The sequence below is a fragment of the Triticum urartu genome, chromosome 5 (assembly GCF_003073215.2).
Source record: "Triticum urartu cultivar G1812 chromosome 5, Tu2.1, whole genome shotgun sequence".
Classification (NCBI taxonomy): domain Eukaryota; kingdom Viridiplantae; phylum Streptophyta; class Magnoliopsida; order Poales; family Poaceae; genus Triticum; species Triticum urartu.
In genome coordinates, this window is record NC_053026.1 from 567,650,002 (window position 1) to 567,669,262 (window position 19,261).

At 45.4% G+C, this 19,261-nt stretch overlaps 1 protein-coding gene across 1 annotated transcript; it reads right to left on the minus strand.

Annotated features, from left to right (window-relative positions):
• Nucleotides 1–200: 200 nt before the first annotated feature.
• Nucleotides 201–813, minus strand: LOC125506590. The gene is made up of 2 exons (XM_048671377.1): nt 742–813; nt 201–626 (listed from the first exon to the last, which is right to left on the minus strand). The coding sequence occupies exons 1-2, from the start codon at nt 811–813 to the stop codon at nt 201–203; spliced, it is 498 nt and encodes a 165-aa protein (XP_048527334.1).
• Between the last annotated feature and the right edge of the window lie 18,448 nt (nt 814–19,261).

Below are 19,261 nucleotides of genomic sequence, written 5' to 3' on the forward strand. Positions count from 1 at the left end.
AGGTTCACAACACAAATAGGCAAGTTGCAAATAGGTAATAATGTTCACGTAAGTTCAGCCACACAAATATAGGTAAACAGCTGAAGGTTCAGCCACACAAATAGATATAGGTAGCAAGGTAACAAGGTTCAGCCACGGAAATAGAAGCAAAATAAGGTCTTGTGCAATAATAAAGATCTTATAAGTTGGTGACAAATGGCTCAAGGCTGCGGGGGTTCCTCCTCCTCATCATCGTCTTTGGTTGCCATCACTCCATCATCATCAGACTCATAATCAATCCCATCATCCTCTATCTCATGATCTGATTCATTATCATCATCCTCAACGAATTCTTCAACTTCATGGAGTTCTCTAACTCTTGCACTTCTACGAAGCTCCACAGGATCGCTTGCCCCCATTGCTTCATCAATGATGCTGTATGGCATGCCTGTAGTGGGATCAATCTCCTCATCGATATATGCATCTTCACATATCCAATCTTGAGCTCGTGAAGCATCTTCACCAAGAAGAACATCACTAGAAGAGGATAACTTCTTTCTTTTATCAATCATCCTTCCATTGAATTGGATATAAACTAGATTGTCCCTACGGGCCACATCTAGTTGATTTCTCCTCTTTGCATCTACCTACAAAAGTGCAAATGGACACCTAGTTAAAAAATAGCGAGAAGTAAGAATATTCAGATTTGACCAACTGATTAATACTTGAAACTTGAGAGTGACTAAAACTCTTAAGAGTTACCATTTCAAATGTGCTCCAATTTCTTTCACATCCGGATGAACTTGTGGTCAAGTTAAGTATCCTTATGGCCATGTGTTGCAACGTAGGAGTTTGTAATCCATAAGTTGACCACCAATCAGCTACAATTTGACAAAAGTGAAATAATATGCAATCAGCCTATATAATTTCAGAAATGCAATAGTAAGTTTTTTGCTTTGAGAACAAGCTTACCGGCATCAAAATTGTCATTGCTAATTGCTTTCATGGCAACCACCTTCCCAAAGATACCCTCTTTCTTTTTAAACTTGGTGAAGTCAATGTTCAGCACCTTATTTTGCTTGATGTCATCATCATAATAAAAAGTATCCATGACTTACATAAGTGCAGCTACTACCTCTACATCCGTAAAGATGCTCGGGTCTGCATAACTATATTTCGGATTCAAGATGTATGGTGCCATGTGCAATGGAGAATCCAACCTCCCACTCATCTTGCTATCCATGGCATTAGTGATCAGCAAATAGTCTTTTTCTGAATTTTCAACAGTAGCCTTGATTTCCTTTTTTGCACTTATTAGTTCTCCATACATAGATGCCATAGATGGACCATCACTATCTGCCAACCGAAGAACCTTCACTAGTGGCTCGAAAACCTTGCAAGGTAACATAGAACTGATAAAGTGAGTCACACAAGTATGAGCAAACAGCCCCAACATTATAATGTACAAGTTACAACTAAAAATTAGAAGTAGGAGTGTAGGAATACTTGACTAGATGCAAACAACCCCAACATACAAATAAATAGATGCAAACACCCTCAACATATGAATAGATGCAAACTGGCCCAATAAGCATACCTTGATGCAAAGAGAGACATTTTTCCAAAATCCCTACTCATTATTGTGGCATGAGCCGACTTTCCTTTCACCTTTTTGTGTGCTTGCATGCTTCCCATTCATCACTACAAACCATTGCTCTTAGTTCCTTCCTTTTAGAAACCAAACTTTGCAAGGTAAGAAAGGCCGAAGCAAATCGTGTCACCCCCGGTCTAACAATGTCTCTTTTCTTGGTGAAATACCTCATCAAGGATAGTGTTTTATGATGTGCATAAAGAAAAATTGTCATTTGCTTGGCTTTAGTGATGGTAGGACCAAATTGCTTTAGCTTCGCAATTGCTTCTACCATCAAGTTGAGGGTGTGAGTTGCACATGAGGTCCAAAAGATTTTTGGCCATTTTCCTTTGAGCATATCCTTTGCCCCCGTGTTATTTGAAGCATTGTCCGTGACCACTTGCACAACATTTTCAGCACCTACAAGATGAAAAATCTCAAAATCAGTAGCTACAACATTATGGAAGCAAAGTTGAGAGTTCAAGAATCATACCAATTTTCTCAATGCACCCAACTACATAATTGAAGATGTATAGACTTGTGTGTGCATCAGCCGACGCCTCCTTTGATTCAAGAAAGGCAGTCCCTAACCTGCAATGAATGCATAAATTCATAATACTTCTTCTTTTCTTGTCGGTCCAAGCATCGGTCATGATAGAGCAGCCGGTTTCCACCCTCTCAAGCTCATGTGGCTTCATAAAATCCTTAGTTCTTTCCACTTCTTGCAGCAACATCTTCTCTTGGATCATATATTGTGAAGGTGGCTTCCAATTAGGACCAAACCGACCAAGGGCTTCACAAAACTGCTTGAAGTAATCATCATTGACAACATTGAAAGGAATATTTTTTTGTACATCCATCTAGCCAAATACTGGCCTACTCTGTAAGCTCTCTCTGTGTCAATTGCATCATTTATGTTCTGTTGGAACTTCTTCAATGGAATCGCATGATCAATTGGCATCACATATTTATCCATAGGCCCTGCCTTGTGAGGTTCACCTTCTCCAATAGCAGCAAGCTCTTCCTCATTATTTTCATTGTCGTCAACTTGAATGACAACCTCAGCCCGTACTTCTTCATCATGTTTTGCTTCAGCTTCTTCTTCTTCTTCTTTTGTGGTGCCTCATAAGCATCTCTACACCTTTTCTGCTGATCTGGTGTGGCTACATTGCAACTTGTCACTTGTCCCTTTACTTTCCCTATATGCTGCTTCATCCTATTGACCCCTCCACCCATCTCCTTTCCACACAACTTGCACTTCACTCGCTGTAAATCTAGAGGATCAATCAAGGTTGCAAACTCCCACCCCATGTCATCTGAATTCCTTTTGAGAGTTTGAGAACTTGCAGCGGTAGAAGCAGCCACAGACCCTTTCAAATATATTCAAAGAGGAAACATAATAAGTATCAATCCATGTTAAACATAATAAGTATGTATCGATGTAAAATCAGTGCAAACATAATAAATTAATAAGTATGTGTTTATCAATGCTCAACTGGAGCAAACATAGTAAGTATGTATCAAATTTCAACATAAGCAAACATATTAAGTATCAATCAATGTTAAACAGGAGCGAACATAATAAATTAGTAAGTATCAATCAATGTTCAATGGTAGAAGCAGGCGTAGACCCCTTCAAATATATTCAATGAGCAAAATAAGAAGCAACCATAGAAGTAGAAAAAGAAACAAGGTGTTCTGCTTGGAGTACTTGCTGCAACAACAACAGCCGGCAAGCACTGCATGCACTCCAAGCACAACAAGCAGAGAGCAACATGCCATCATCTATAGCAGATGTTCACAATAAAATTTACTGTAGTGTAGCATCAAAATTCATAGTGATGTATAGTATACATTTCTTTTGTATAAAAATAAAAGAAAAGAAAACATGATTTATACTAGAGTTTATACTACTGTACTCATGTGGAGTTCAGTTCACACACAAGTGGTTCCAGCAAAAGTAAACATCCAACATGGAGATTTTGCTATTCTAAAATCAAAGGAAAAATAGTACAGAGACGTTCCGTCGAAGATCACATCGACCCATCGCGGCGAGCTAGCGCAAGCCAGTTTCTCATACGTGTACGAAGATGTGTGTACTGCTTGCTACTGTTCATCAATTAAGCTATGTGTGTGCTTGCTACTGTTCATAGATTAACCTACTTGCGTGCTTGCTTGTCCAACTAGCTTGCACGTACGCGTTCAAGTGTTGGTGATTTGATCTAGCATTTTAGAAGCCAATATCTACATATCTAATCTGCAAATCTGTAATCTACTCCATGCACTAGTAGAAAAAGGGTCAAACGTGAAGCACATTAGTTCCGGTTCCAACGGCTAGCCGGGCCGCTTTCATTAGTACCGGTTCGTGGCGAACCTTTAGCACCGGTTCGTGCCACGAACCGGTACTAATGAGAGTGGTGGCAGGATGTTGTCAGACTGGGGCCCCTCCATCCCCTTTAGTACCGGTTCTTGGCACGAACCGGTACTAAAGGTCGTCCTACATAAACCCTTCGTCCACCCGAGCTCGCTCTGTTCTTCCCCTTTCCCCTCTCCTCTCTGTTCTTCCCCTCTTCCTCTCGAGCTCATCACACATTTTGCCCAAATTTTGTCAAGATTTGAAGGCCCCCGTCCATTGAAATGATCATAAAGGTTAGCAACTTTGTCCTTTCATCTCTCATTGCTAGATTTACTCTTGCAATGATTCGGATGTGGTATATATATTCTCTTTTAAAACTAGTTGCATTTCGTGTTTATGACAAATTATGCCCATCAAGTTGACATAGAAATTTTTTCTAGGAGGTATGTGAACCGGAAATTCCAACCGACCCTATTGTCGAGAGGTTAAATTTAGTTGAAAGAGAAAACGAGTACTTGAAAGAAAAATTGAAAAGAATTGAGGGGGAGAAGATGGAATTGGAGTTGCATGTTGCCGATGTCGTCGATGATCACAAGATCAAGATGGAGAAAATGCGCTTGAATATTAGAAAGATTAGAAAATATGCCATCGATAGTGAGGCTTGGTATCATTATGCTGTTGGATCCATTGTTACCTTAGTTGCGATCTTGATCGCATTTGTTGTTGCATTTAAATGCTTTAGCTAGAGAGTTATTTGTTTGTTGCATTTAAGTGTTGTATGAACTTTATGTATGAACTTGTATTAATTTGGTCTATTCGGTGTTGTGTAATGAAGATGAGCCGACAATGGATGTACGATGACCGATGCTCTCCCCAGTTCGTTGAGGGCGTGCATACTTTTCTGATTGCGGCTGAGGCAAACAAGCGGGCGGATGGTTTGATGCCTTGTCCATGTGCTGGCTGTAAGAATGGTCACAATTACTCTACGTCAAGAACCATTCACGTCCACCTGTTTGAGTCCGGTTTCATGCCCCACTATAATGTTTGGACCAAGCACGGAGAAAGAGGGGTTATGATGGAAGACAATGAAGAAGAAGAGGACGACAACAGCTATCCTGGCCATGGGTTCCCTGAATACGATGATACAACAATGGGGGAAGAAGCTGAGCCGGTAATGCGGGAAGAAGCTGAGCCGGCAATGCGGGAAGAAGCTGAAGAAGAGGCATCAGATGAGCCCGTTGATGATCTAGGTCGGGCCATTGCCGATGCAAAGAGAAACTGCGCAAGTGATTTGGAGAAGAAGAAGTTGCAGCGCATGTTAGAGGATCACAAAAAATTGTTGTACCCGAATTGCGTAGGTGACAAGAAAAAGCTGGGCACCACACTGGAATTGCTGCAATGGAAGGCAGAGAATGGTGTATCTGACAAGGGATTTGGAAAGTTGCTGGTAATGATAAAGGATATGCTTCCAAAGGACAACGAATTTCCCGAGAGTACGTACGAAGCAAAGAAGGCTGTCTGCCCTCTAGGGTTAGAGGTGCAGAAGATACATGCATGCCCTAATGATTGCATCCTCTACCGCGGTGAGTACAAGGATTTGAACGCTTACCCGGTATGTGGTGCATTGCGCTATAAGATCAGCCGCGATGACCCTGGTGATGTCGAGGGCCGGCGCCCCAGGAAGAAGATTCCTGCCAAGGTGATGTGGTATGCTCCTATAATACCACGGTTGAAACATTTGTTCCAAAACAAAGAGAATGCCAAGGCGATGCGATGGCACAGAGAAGACCGTAAGAAAGACGGAAAGTTGAGAGTACCCGCTGACGGGTCGCAGTGGAGAAAAATCGAAAGAAAGTACGGGAAGGAGTTTGTAGATGACGCAAGGAGCGTATGGTTTGGTCTAAGCGCAGATGGCATTAATCCTTTTGGGGAGCAGAGCAGCAACCATAGCACCTGGCCTGTGACTCTATGTTTGTATAACCTTCCTCCTTGGTTGTGCATGAAGCGGAAGTTCATTATGATGCCAGTGCTCATCCAAGGCCCTAAGCAACCCGGCAACGACATTGATGTGTACCTAAGGCCATTAGTTGAAGAACTCTTACAACTGTGGGATGGAACATGTGTACGTGCGTGGGATGAGCACATGGGGGAAGAATTTGACCTAAAGGCGTTGCTGTTCGTGACCATGAATGATTGGCCTGCTCTCAGTAACCTTTCAGGATAGACAAACAAGGGATACCGCGCATGCACGCACTGTTTGGACGATACCGACATTATATATTTGGCTAATAAGAATGTGTACCTGGGACATCGTCGATTTCTTCCGAGCAGGCATCCCGTAAGAAAGAAAGGCAAGCATTTCAAAGGTGAGGCGGATCATCGGACGAAGCCTCGCCACCGTACTGGTGCTGATGTACATGATATGGTCAAGGATTTGAAGGTGGTCTTTGGAAAGGGTCCTGGTGGACAACCTGTTCCGAATGACGCTGACGGACGCGCACCCATGTGGAAGAAGAAATCTATATTTTGGGACCTGCCCTATTGGAAAGACCTCGAGGTCCGCTCCGCAATCGACATGATGCGCGTGACGAAGAATCTTTGTGTGACCCTGCTTGGCTTCTTGGGCGTGTATGGGAAGACAAAAGATACACCTGAGGCATGGGAGGACCAGCAACGTATGCACGGAAAAGACGGCATACATCAGGGTCATGCAAGCTACGCTCTTACCAAAGAAGAGAAGGAAATCTTCTTTGAATGCCTGCTCAGTATTAAGGTACCGTCTGGCTTCTCGTCGAATATAAAGGGAATAATAAACATGGCAGAGAAAAAGTTCCAGAACCTAAAGTCTCATGAATGCCATGTGATTATGACGCAACTGCTTCCGGTTGCATTGAGGGGGCTTCTACCAGAAAACGTTCGATTAGCCATTGTGAAGCTATGTGCATTTCTCAATGCAATCTCTCAGAAGGTAATCGATCCAGAAATCATACTAAGGTTACAGAATGATTTGGTGCAATGTCTTGTCAGTTTCGAGTTGGTGTTCCCACCATCCTTCTTCAACATCATGACGCACGTCCTAGTTCACCTATGCGAAGAGATTAACGTTTTGGGTCCTATATTTCTACACAATATGTTCCCCTTTGAGAGGTTCATGGGAGTCTTAAAGAAATATGTTCATAACCGTGCTAGGCCAGAAGGAAGCATCTCCAAGGGCCGTCAAAATGAGGAGGTCATTGAGTTTTGTATTGACTTTATTCCTGACCTTAAGCCGATTGGTGTTCCTGAATCGCGGCATAAGGGCAGACTGGATGGAAAAGGCACGCTAGGAGGGGAACAAATAATATGTATGGACGGACATTCTCTCACTGAAGCACACTACACAGTTCTAAAGAATTCCGCCTTGGTGGCTCCGTATATGGATGAACACAAGAATTTGCTACGCTCCAAACACCCGGAGCGGTCTGATGACTGGATTACACATGAACAAACCAGGAGTTTCGCCAGCTGGTTGCAAGCACGTACCATGCATGACACCTCTATTGAAGATGACCTGTACTTGCTGTCCCAGTTACCATCTTCGAATATAATGACTTTCAAAGGGTACGAGATAAATGGTAATACATTTTACACGATCGCCCAAGATAAGAAGAGCACCAACCAAAATAGTGGTGTCCGCTTTGATGCAGAAACCAAGACGGGAAAGGAAACATATTATGGTTATATACAAGACATATGGGAACTTGACTATCGACGTGGTTTGAAGGTCCCTTTGTTTCGGTGCAAATGGGTCAATATGACACGAGGCGGGGTAACGGAAGACCCGCAGTACGGAATGACAACAGTGGATCTCAACAATCTTGCGTATGCAGACGAACCATTCGTCCTAGCCAATGATGTGGCACAGGTTTTCTATGTGAAGGACATGTCTACCAAGCCAAGAAAAAGAAAAGATAAGGAAGCGAATGCATCGTACGATGAGCCAAAGTGGCACATAGTTCTTTCTGGGAAGAGAAACATCGTGGGAGTGGATGACAAGGCAGACAAGTCAGAAGATTATGAAAAGTTTGATGAAATTGCTCCATTCACAGTGAATATTGACCCGAGCATCCCGTTAAATGATGAAGATTTTCCATGGCTACGACGCAAAGGGACACACGCGAAGAAAAAGTTTCACACCCAAAGATCTAGGATGTGATCGGCTTAACTATCATCACTTTCTTCTGTGTTTCACACCCAGGAGGGAATCTCTGTAATAGTTAGGGTAGCTAGTTATGTGTTTTGGCATTTGAAACGCGAAGAAATTTTATGTGCAAGCAAATTCTTTCATGCATTTACTGATTTTTTCAGCTAAATGACCCTGAAATTGAAAAGCATTTCAAATGAACTCAGAAAAGGTTGAAAGTTGGCATGGTATCATAATTTCACCCACATAGCATGTGAAAAAAAGTAGAGAGGGTTACCGCAAAAATTGGATGCACTTCGTGTACAAAATGGACAATCTGTTTCGAAGTATCAGGGTTTCGGACGAAAACTCATCCGTTACAAAGGCATTTCATTTTTTAAATAACCTAAGCATTACCAAATTGAATATAATGATAAAACACACTAATATTAAACATAAGAAAAAAGAATCACTGAAAAATCTATTTTCAAAGTTAAGTTATTCACAAAAATAAATAAAGCAAAAAAAATAAGAAAAAAAAGCCCACCTACTGGGCCACAGCGGCCTGCATACAACTAGAAACCCAAATTCAAGTTGGGCCAGGATGCAGGCCCGCTAGCCCAGTAGGCCCAACAGGGCATCGCAGAAGAGGTAGGCCCAGAAGGCCTGCTTAAGAGAGGAGCTCGAGACAGCAGCGACGGCGGGGCTTATAAGCAGGTGCGAGTGCCCCTCGGCTAGCGAGGTGGGACTAAACTTTTGTGCCCCTCGCCTGGCAGCGCACACCCTTTAGTACCGGGTCGTGGCACCTACCGGTACTAAAGGGGGGGCCTTTAGTACCGGTTGGAGCCACCAACCGGTACTAAAGGGGGTCGCTTCCCGCCGCTTGGGCTAGCCAAAACAGACCTTTAGTACCGGTTGGTGGCTCCAACCGGTACTAAAGGTGGGTTCTATATAAGAAAACACTTCAAAATTTCGTCAGTTTCTCATCTCTCCCTCTGCTTCTTCTCCTCTGCACCGTCGCCCGCCGCCCCCGCCGTCTCCATATCCCTCGTCGCCGCCCCGGCCCGTCCCCCCCCGTCGCCGCCCCGTCCCCGTCGTGCCGCCCCGTCGTCCACGTCCCCGTCGTCCCCGTCGTCACCCGCCGCCCGTCCCGGCCGCGTCGTCACCGTCCCCGTCGTCGTCGCCGCCCCGGCCCGTACGTCCCCGTCCCCCGTCGTCCCCCGTCGTCGCCGCGCCCGTGCCGTCCCCCGTCGTCGCCGCCCCGTCGTCGCCGCGCCCGTCGCCGTCCCCGTCGCCGCGCGCCCCCCGTCGCCTCTCGCCTCGCCGGCCAGTGAGCGCGCGCACACACACACATACATTTTTAGTTATAGATTTTTCTGTTTTTTAGAAATTGTTAGACATTTTTCTGTTTTTTAGAAATAGTTAGAAATGTTAGAATTGTTAGAATAGTTAGAAATGTTAGAATTGTTAGAAATGTTAGAATTGTTTGAATTTTTTCTGTTTTTTAGTTATAGAAATAGTTATAAAAAAGTTAGAATTGTTAGAAATTTTTCTGTTTTTAGTTATAGAAATAGTTATAAAAAAGTTAGAATTGTTAGAAATTTTTCTGTTTTTTAGTTATAGAAATAGTTATAAAAAAGTTAGAAATTTTTCTTTTTTTTAGTTATAGAAATATTAGAAATGTTATAGAAATGTTAGTTATATATAACATTGTTAGAAATGTTATAGAAATGTTAGAAATTTTAGTTATCAAAATCCAATCATTAAAAAAATGTTACTTTTTGCGGGCATATAGCTAGTATTTGTTGTCGATGATGCCCGGCCCGCATTCTCGCCGTCGACACGTCCGCGACGACGTCCAGCTGACCCATGTCCGGGACTGGGCTCCACCGGGCTGGCACTGGGAGGTGCTGCCTGGAGGGGCGCGCCGCTTGATGAGGAACCCGGCCCCGGGTCCCGTCGTCGACCCTGATCTCGTTTGGTGGCGTTCGCGTGGGCCAGTTTTGGCGCGGAGGGAGCCGGCCCCGCCGGAGGTGGTACGTCGTCGTGTCAGGGAGGAGGACGAGCACGTCCATCGCTACATGGTTGCGTTAGAGGGCGGCAGGTTCTCCAATACCTGGCAGTTTCTTCAGGGATCTCACTTCAGCTATGATCCTGTGAGGGTTCCTTCTCTTTGGGTGTCCACCGCCCGCGCCGCAGGAACCGCGAGTGTCCTAGATTCTTCTGTAGTATTCGATCTTTAATTAGCTACCTAGCAAGTGATGTACTATTCAATATTATATATTATTCGAGATGATGTATTCGAGATTAAATCTATTATTCGAGACGATGTATTCGAGATTATATCTATTATTCGAGACGATGTATTCGAGATTATATCTATTATTCGAGATTATACTAAATTGTTTTATATTTCTTTTGGCATAGTTAAATAAAAGCTATGGCGGACAATACCGACAGAGAGAGAGAACAGACCATGTTCGATATCATACGCGGGCCAGATGATGATCAGAATGAAGAAGATTTTGACGGCTCCGAATTTCTAAACAACACCGGAGAGGGTGATATGATATTCGACCGCGACGACCGAATTGATGAAGTCATGAACTACGACGAAGAACATGTTGATCCTGAAACAACAAACACCGGCGAGGTATATATATTTATATAAGCAGGAATCTGGTGATCATCGCATGTTTTAAATGAGTTGAAGATATATTAACGAATCGATCTTTCTTCTTTCAGCCATCCGGATCGAGCAAATCTTCAGGCAAAAGGACGAAACGAGTCCCGAACAAAAAGTTGAAGGAGGGCGTCAAGTACAATATCGAGGCATTCAAACCTAATGGCGAACCATTAGCGCCTAAGAAGATTGCGGACAAGTTCGTTCGTCAGTGCGGAGTTCTTGTGAAGGACCAACTCCCGATCTCCCTTCAAGAATGGAGAAAGCCAGCAAAGCCACGTCCAAATGTTACTTTTGTCGACGAGAATCAAAAAAAACTGCTTTGGGATACTCTCATGGAACATTTCACCCTACCAGATCATTTCACAGAAGCAGATGTGCAGAAAGTCAAGGACGCTGCTTTTAGGAAGATGGCGGTTGCATTCAAGAACCACAAGAGAACGACGTGGGAGAAGTACGTCAAGGGAGGAAGGAAGACTCCAGTATTCGAGGGGATACTAGAGAATCAAAGTGCTCATTGGGACGATTTCGTGAAATTCAAGGATTCAGAATTAGCTAAGGAACGGTCGAGAATAAACAAGAAGAATGCCGAAAAAAGGATAAGTTCCATAAGCTGGGGCCAGGTGGCTACGCGGTGGAAATGCCTAAGTGGAATAAGTCTGAGAAAGAGATGGAGGATGCAGGTGTCACTCCGGTTACTAAGAGCTGGCCCCCCAGGTGCAGGACTTGGTTCTATGCGCATGGGGGGGAGTTGGACCCGAAGACAGGCAATGTTTTGACGAAGGCATGTCTGAACGGAGCCGACGGTGTGATACTTGTTGCAATAGAAGAGGCTCGATCGGGGGTGTTCCAGCCCAACAGAGAGAACGACGAGCTTACGCATGCCCTGGGAAATCCTGAACACCCGGGAAGAACACGAGGCAAGGGCGCTATTCCGTGGTATGAGTGGTTTTCGGACTGGAACGCCGACTACAGAACCCGTGTGAGAAAGAAGATTGCGGAGGAGAAGAAGAGGAAGATGGAGGAGGAGCAGAGGAAGCGGGACTATGAACGCCTTCAAGGCCTAGAAGCAAGTCAAGCGGAATTGGCAGTTAAATTCCAGCGGCAGCAGGAGCAGATCGACTCACTTAGCCAGCAAAGGGGGTCTCAGCATCTGCAACAGCTAGCGGATGATCCAGCATTGGATAGCACCGCCCCATCCATGCCGAGAAGCAGCGTGGGTTCCGCCTCAGGCGACGCAGTGCTGGATAGATACCCCATGGATGACATCACGGAGAACACTAACTGCGAGCTACACTTCAAAATGAAGAACATATCCATGAAGGTGGCGGACGCCGTTGCTTTTTCAAATTCCCCCGAGGCAACCTTCCATTGCAACCCGATTCCAGCGGGCTATGCTCGTGTCTTGGTTGATGAGGTGGTGGACCCATATTCGGAGCTACAGCTTGACATTCCTGGAGATGACGACGAGCACACATTGGGAGAGGCCATACATCATGTCATCCTATGGAGAAAGGATTGCATCATCTTTCGAAGGCCACCGACACCGCGTCACCCGACTCCTCGTTGAAGTCCGCCACCGAGTCAGCAGACTCCCGCTCCAAGTCCACCAACGTGTGAGGCCACTCCTCCTCCTACAAGTCAGGCAAAGTGTCAGGCTACTCCTCCTCCAAGTCCGACACAGCGTCAGACGTCCACTCCTCCTCCAAGTCCGGCACAACCTCAGGCCACTCCTCCTCCAAGTCCGGCACAGCTTCAGGCCACTCCTCCTCGTCCAACTCAGCCCCGTCAGCCGGTCTCCGCCGCCTCAGCAATCGCAGAAGAGACACCCCGCAGCTATGGTGCGTAGCGGTACGAGTCAAGGTCATAGTACAGGAAGTACAGGCGGAGGCAAGCGATATAAATATGGTCCAAACCTCACTACTCCTCTTCCTGAGAGGGCTTACGACAGGACCGAGGAGCAAACCAATGCCATAGTGCGGGCAGAAGTCGACGCCCATTTTGGACCGAAACCGCCACCGCCGCCAAGGGAGAAAGTGCCTGTGGAAGTAGTTGACCACTTCATTCGTATGGCTCAACCACCAGCTCCTAAGCCTGTTGACACAGACTATGAGCGCCACATCAGGAAGTTACATCGACAACGTCTACAGAAGGAGGCGAGCTCGAGCTCGAGCAAACAACAAGCAGCTGTCAAAAAATGCGGGAAAACCGTTGCCCAGCTAGGAGAACAGGCGGCGCAATCGATCCCCCCGCTTGTTGTGCCACCAACAACACGTGACAGTATGCGCGCCCAATATTATTGTGGCCAAACAGTTTACGTTCCCGAGGTGGGCGATGTGGTAATAACCCAGGAGCATATAATGCAGGCTGAAACTCTCAAAATCACTGTTGGACAACTCCTCGAGATCGAGGACATGCCTGTGCTTACAGAGGAGGAAATAAAACGGAAATATGCCCGGGGCCAACCTTTGGTCAAGCCAGAAGAGGTCAAGAAGCTCCCAACAAGAATGTATGAATTACATCAATGGTACATGGACATTACCAAGAGATCCGATCGAGAGTCCCTCATGGTGCAAGTCAAGAAGGATCATTACTACCATGAGAAACCTGTGACCGTTGAGTATTCTGAACTGTTTCAGTTATACAATCAAGACGCACTCGACAAATCTATCGTCAGTTGCTATTGTCTGTAAGTGATTTCTTTCTATAATTTAAGTCTCAAGCTAGCTGTAGTGATCCTTTTGATCAATCATTACCTGTAATTATCCTCACTATATTCTTTTCTGTGGTATTATGCAGGATGAAGATGTATGAAATGAGAAAAGGTGGACGCTATGGCATTGGGTTCATTGACCCAAACACCGTTAATGAATACACATGGACAATAAACAAACATCATGAAAAGCAGGTAGAGGACAGCATGCTAGAGTTCTTGAAGTGCCTCAAATACAATGAAGATATACTACTTCCTTACAACTTCCAGTGAGTTACACTTTCTTGTACTAAAAATTCTCTGTTTTTGCCTACTAGCTAGCTACATGTTTTTGCTTACATATGCCCGCTTAATTAAGACATGCAAACGTGTGTGCATGCAGATTTCACTGGATCTTGTGTATCATTAAAGTTGACGCCGGAACAGTTCAAATACTGGACTCGCTACTCAAAGCAAATAGTGACTATAACATCTTGTTTGGGATAGTCAACAGGTAATTTTAATCATTATTAACTATATATCTCGGCCTATTTAGTTCGTCATTTCATGATATGAACTATTTAATAACCCCTTTATTCATTTTCTTTGTCGGCGGGCAGGGCTTGGGCAAGGTTCATCAGCGTCACGGAAGGCGAATGGAAACGACAGCTGAAATGGTTTCGACCCAAGGTAAGTAATTAAGTAGTACTAGCTAGCTAGCTAGCCGCCATCTCTTTAATTATCATGCTTGATTAATTATTATCTGATCAAATTAAATTCCATTCTTGTAATAAAGGCCCTGAAGCAGGCGCAGGGGACTAATCTGTGTGCATTCTGCGTTTGCGAGAACATTCGCATGATGGCGTCCGAAAGGAGCAGATCTCAAAGACAGGAATGGGTACGCTTGTCAGAACACTATTCACAATTTTTACACCATTATCGATATCTAGTCACACAACTAATACACATGCATATTGATCTCCTTCTTAACAGTTCAAAGAGGTGCGGGACAAGCTCCTAGAAACGGAGCGCGTAGAAGCACTTCAAGAGGAAATAGCGGGATTTTTGCTCGACCATGTCATAAATCCGAAGGGAGAATACTATTACCCGCTACCGCCCCCATCGACCAGGTCATGAACCACTTCCAATTGTCATCGTGCTCCGAAGGCACCAATTAGGCTAATGCCACTGGCTCCGAAGGCAACATGCATATGTAGGAGAAATTGTATATAGCTATACATGTGTGTATGTGTAAATTAATATGGTGGTTTGTGAGACATTGATGATATATATATGATTGGTTCTACTAGAAATTCTATTTATATATATGCATAACGTGTACAATGTGTAGTACCGTAAAATACTAGCAAACAAAAAAGAATTAAAATGGAAAACACAAAATTAAATGAAAAAGAAATCATAAAACCAAAACCCCCCAAACATTTTAGTACCGGTTGGTGTTACCAACCGGTACTAAAGGGCTCCCGGCCCTCGGAGCTGGCTCGTGCCACTTGGTTGCCCTTTAGCACCGGTTCGTGCTGAACCGGTACTAAAGGGGGGGGCTTTAGTGCCCACACTTCAGTGCCGGTTACCTAACCGGCACTAAAGGGCCTTACGAACCGGTGCTATTGCCCGGTTCTGCACTAGTGATGGATACATCTATATTCTATAAAATTTGCTAATCTACGGTGCTAGATTGTCTAGCGTGTGAGAGGGGAAGAAGAGGGTACTACCTTGCTATTTGGGGATGCCATGGAGGAATAGCTAGGACTAGGAGATTAACCGCCAAGACGAGATGGGTAGTAGCAGCCGGATCGGGTGATGACAAGCAGTCCACGGGAGAAGACAAGGGCACCGGAGCAGCTGATGCAGGGGAAGGGAGAGCAGGCAGGCGAGCGGCGAAGCTGCAGCCTGTAGCGGTGGAGCTGCTGGACAGGGCACCGGCGAGGACTTGCTGCCGCCAGCCAGGCCGGGGCTAGATGAGAAAGAAGCGGGAGGGGCGGCAGGAGGCCAAAACCTAGCGATATAAGGAGCCGGAGGGGCATCGAAGGGGTGGTCACAGGCCAAAAAGGCTGGTCTTTGCTTGCTACCAGCCAACGGGCCAAGGCGATTAATCGGTCTGACACCGATTAATCGGTCTGACAGCCTGTTAACTGGCTTGGGCAGTTAACACAATGAATAGTCACTATTCGAGTCAGTCACCCAGTGAGTAGCGATTAACTGGCCGTTAACTGATTTATCTGCCGAATTCTTGAACAGTGCATCTAACGGTCTGACGCTGGTACAGTCGATTGTTGACTAAGTTTCTTTTTTGAGAAACCTTGTGTACGTATGAACTTAGTAGGCCCACAAGTCAGCCTCCAAATCTGTGGCAGACAACATAAAGCCCATTTGCTATTTTTTATAATTTGTAGCCCATTTGCTAATTCTTAAGTAATTTATTACAACCCATTTTCTGTCCAGGACCACGGTCAAAAAGTTCAACCTTATTTTGCATATTTCGGTGGAGTCCGAACTGTTGTAATCCCGAAATGATAAACATTTTTAAGAACTTATTGATTTGCCAAAAAAATCATTTTGTTTTTGTAAGCAAATAAGACGTGGGACAATTGAGTTGGTTTAAGGGAAAACCAGTGGTAAAAAAATCAGCGCTAGGTGGGAAAAAACAACAAAAATAAGGATTTAAATATGAAAAGGGAATTTTATGTGTTTTCAATATAATGATACATGTATATGAACTAGTAAAACTATAGGTAGAGATTAGAAAACGGATGTAGGACATGCGTTTCAAGAGGATAATAGAATTAGGCTGTGTGTTTGATTCAGTAAAAAAAACTGCCTGCGGATGTTGTAAGACAAAATATAACTAACGCTGGCGGGCCAGAGGCCAGTAGATACCTGCTGGATCTTTGTGCCGCGTTGTCGTCATGGGCTGGGCCTGTTAAAAACAAAACCAACCCTGGGCAGTCTACAACCCAGTTGAAACTTGTTCGACCTAAAAAAAATATATGTGGTCAATAAACGAGAGAATTCTGCAAGTACAAACTGATAACTATGATGCAGCACGAATATTGTTTTTTAATCGTGATAATAAGTGCATGCACTTGTTTCGAAAAAATTGGAGAACTGAGAATTCGAACGGTGGGTGCTTATGCTACCCATCAAATAAAAATCAGGTGCCTGAAAATTCATTTCAAAACAAATGATTCAGCTTTATATCCACACCGACCCTCGGCATGATGGTTGGAAGCAAATGCAAGTTCATACCAAAAGATCATTAACAACAATACCAACTTGTGGACGACAAGGTAGTACAACTACCAATACCAAACTAACTTATAATCTTTTTACTCCTGGCCCTAGTGTTCGTCTGGTAGAAAATCTTGCAGAGGACCAGCTCCCGCTCCTTCTCTTGCTCCAGGTCCCCTAGGTGGTACTGGTGCATCACCCAGTTGGTCCTCTGCTGGTCGAAGTTCTTGTTGGTGTGCAGCACCAGAACCTTTTTTGCTGCCCGTCTGCCGGCCGTTGACCATCACCAGCAAGGTATTGCCGGTGTTGTGCCACATCGCGTGCATGCCGCACTCCGACTGTATCTTGCAACGCGTCCACGTGCCCCTTTTGAACGCCCTAGAATTGCGCTGGAAGAAATGCTTCCTTAGGCCACTCAGTGTGATACCTGCAGTATTGTGGAATACAAGTTTTAGTGTACCTAGTTGGCATTTTCATAACATCTTTGGCATGTTGCAGTCACTTGTTTCACTTTTTATTAACTGTCAAATTGTAATTGCTTCACTAGGTCCGCGTCTAAAAAGAAAAATAGAGCTATAAACAAAGGAATATGTTTGTGCAAGTAGATGGCCGATCGGTGTCTTACCTGAAAGTTTCTCAGGTTGGGTGTAGCATATGCCGTGCTCGCTGTCGATGGTTGGTATGAACAAATCGATGAGAGACTGAAATCTCGCGCTGTCAGCACTCACTTTGGCCTCAAGGTGCTCGATCAGCTCCTGATCCGTGGGATCGAACTTGACACCAGCCGGTAGCACCGGCCAATCCTTCTTCGACTTGCATCGGTAATTCAGTTATATGGTACTCAATGTATGATCAATCGACTGTTTTAAGTGAATGATGAAAGATTTCGACAGATAAGTGGTACTCCAAATCTGAAGTCCAGAATACCCGAACACGCCACCGGGATTCTTGTGTCACCTCACGCGTAGTGTGTTGTCACGTCAATTCAATGTGTGGACATGATGAATAATTTGACCGTCGTATAGTAGTACTGCTACTGTACTGGAGTACTTACTAGTCGTATTTAGTGTCACAATTTATACATAGGTTTAACTAACAAGTATGCACTTGAAGCCTAACTGATATATATATATATATAGGACATGGCTATTCTGTTATTTTGTTACCATCCGCTCCTATAAGGGCCCGATCCTGTGTTCCCGAGTCAATTCAGGCCCGAACCGGTACCGAGCTACTCCAGACACTTCCCCCATGCGACGCCCTCAGCCCCCTCGCTCACCAGCCCCGCGCCACCAGCTCCGGTGAACCCCAGCCCCCGCACTCTTAGCCCTGGCGACCCCCATCCTCAGCGCCCCCAGCCCCCCACCCCAGCGCCCCAGCCCCCCTGAGGGAGTCCTGGATTAGGGGGTGTTCGGGTAGCCGGACTATACCTTCAGCCGGACTCCTGGACTATGAAGATACAAGATTGAAGACTTCGCCCCGTGTCCGGATGGGACTTTCCTTGGCGTGGAAGGCAAGCTTGGCGATGCGGATATTCAAGATCTCCTACCATTGTAACCGACTCTGTGTAACCCTAACCCTATCCGGTGTCTATATAAACCGGAGGGTTGTAGTCCGTAGGACAGAATCAACTCCATACACAACAATCATACCATAGGCTAGCTTCTAGGGTTTAGCCTCCTTGATCTCGTGGTAGATCTACTCTTGTACTACCCATATCATCAATATTAATCAAGCAGGAGTAGGGTATTACCTCCATCGAGAGGGCCCGAACCTAGGTAAAACAAAGTGTCCCCTGTCTCCTTTTACCATCCGGCCTAGACGCACAGTTCGGGACCCCCTACCTGAGATCTGCCGGTTTTGACACCGACATTGGTGCTTTCATTGAGAGTTCCTCTGTGTCGTCGCCTTTAGGCCCGATGGCTCCTTCGATCTTCAACAATGATGCGGTCCAGGGTGAGACTTTTCTCCCCGGACAGATCTTCGTCTTCGGCGGCTTCGCACTGCAGGCCAATTCGCTTGGCCACCTTGAGCAGATCGAAAGCTACGCCCCTGGCCATCAGGTCAGGTTTGGAAGCCTAAACTACACGGCTGACATCCGCGGGGACTTGATCTTTGACAGATTCGAGCCACAGCCAAGCGTGCCGCACTGTCTCGACGGGCATGATATAGCTCTGCTGCCGAACAACGCCTTGGAGGCCGCACGCACATCGGTTTCGACCATTGATTCGGAACCTACTGCGCCGATCGAGGATCAGCGGTTGGACGCTGCCTCAGGGGCTGCGATCTCAGAGGTGATCGAGCCGAACTCCAGCCCCGCACTCCGCGTGGCCCGTGACTCCGAGGAGCCGGATTCTTCTCCGAACTCCGAGCCCCCCGCACCCTTGCCAATCGAATCCGATTGGGCGCCGGCAATGGAGTTCACTGCCGCGGACATCTTTCAGCATTCGCCTTTTGGCAACATCCTGAATTCTCTTAAGTCTCTCTCTTTATCAGGAGAGCCCTGGCCG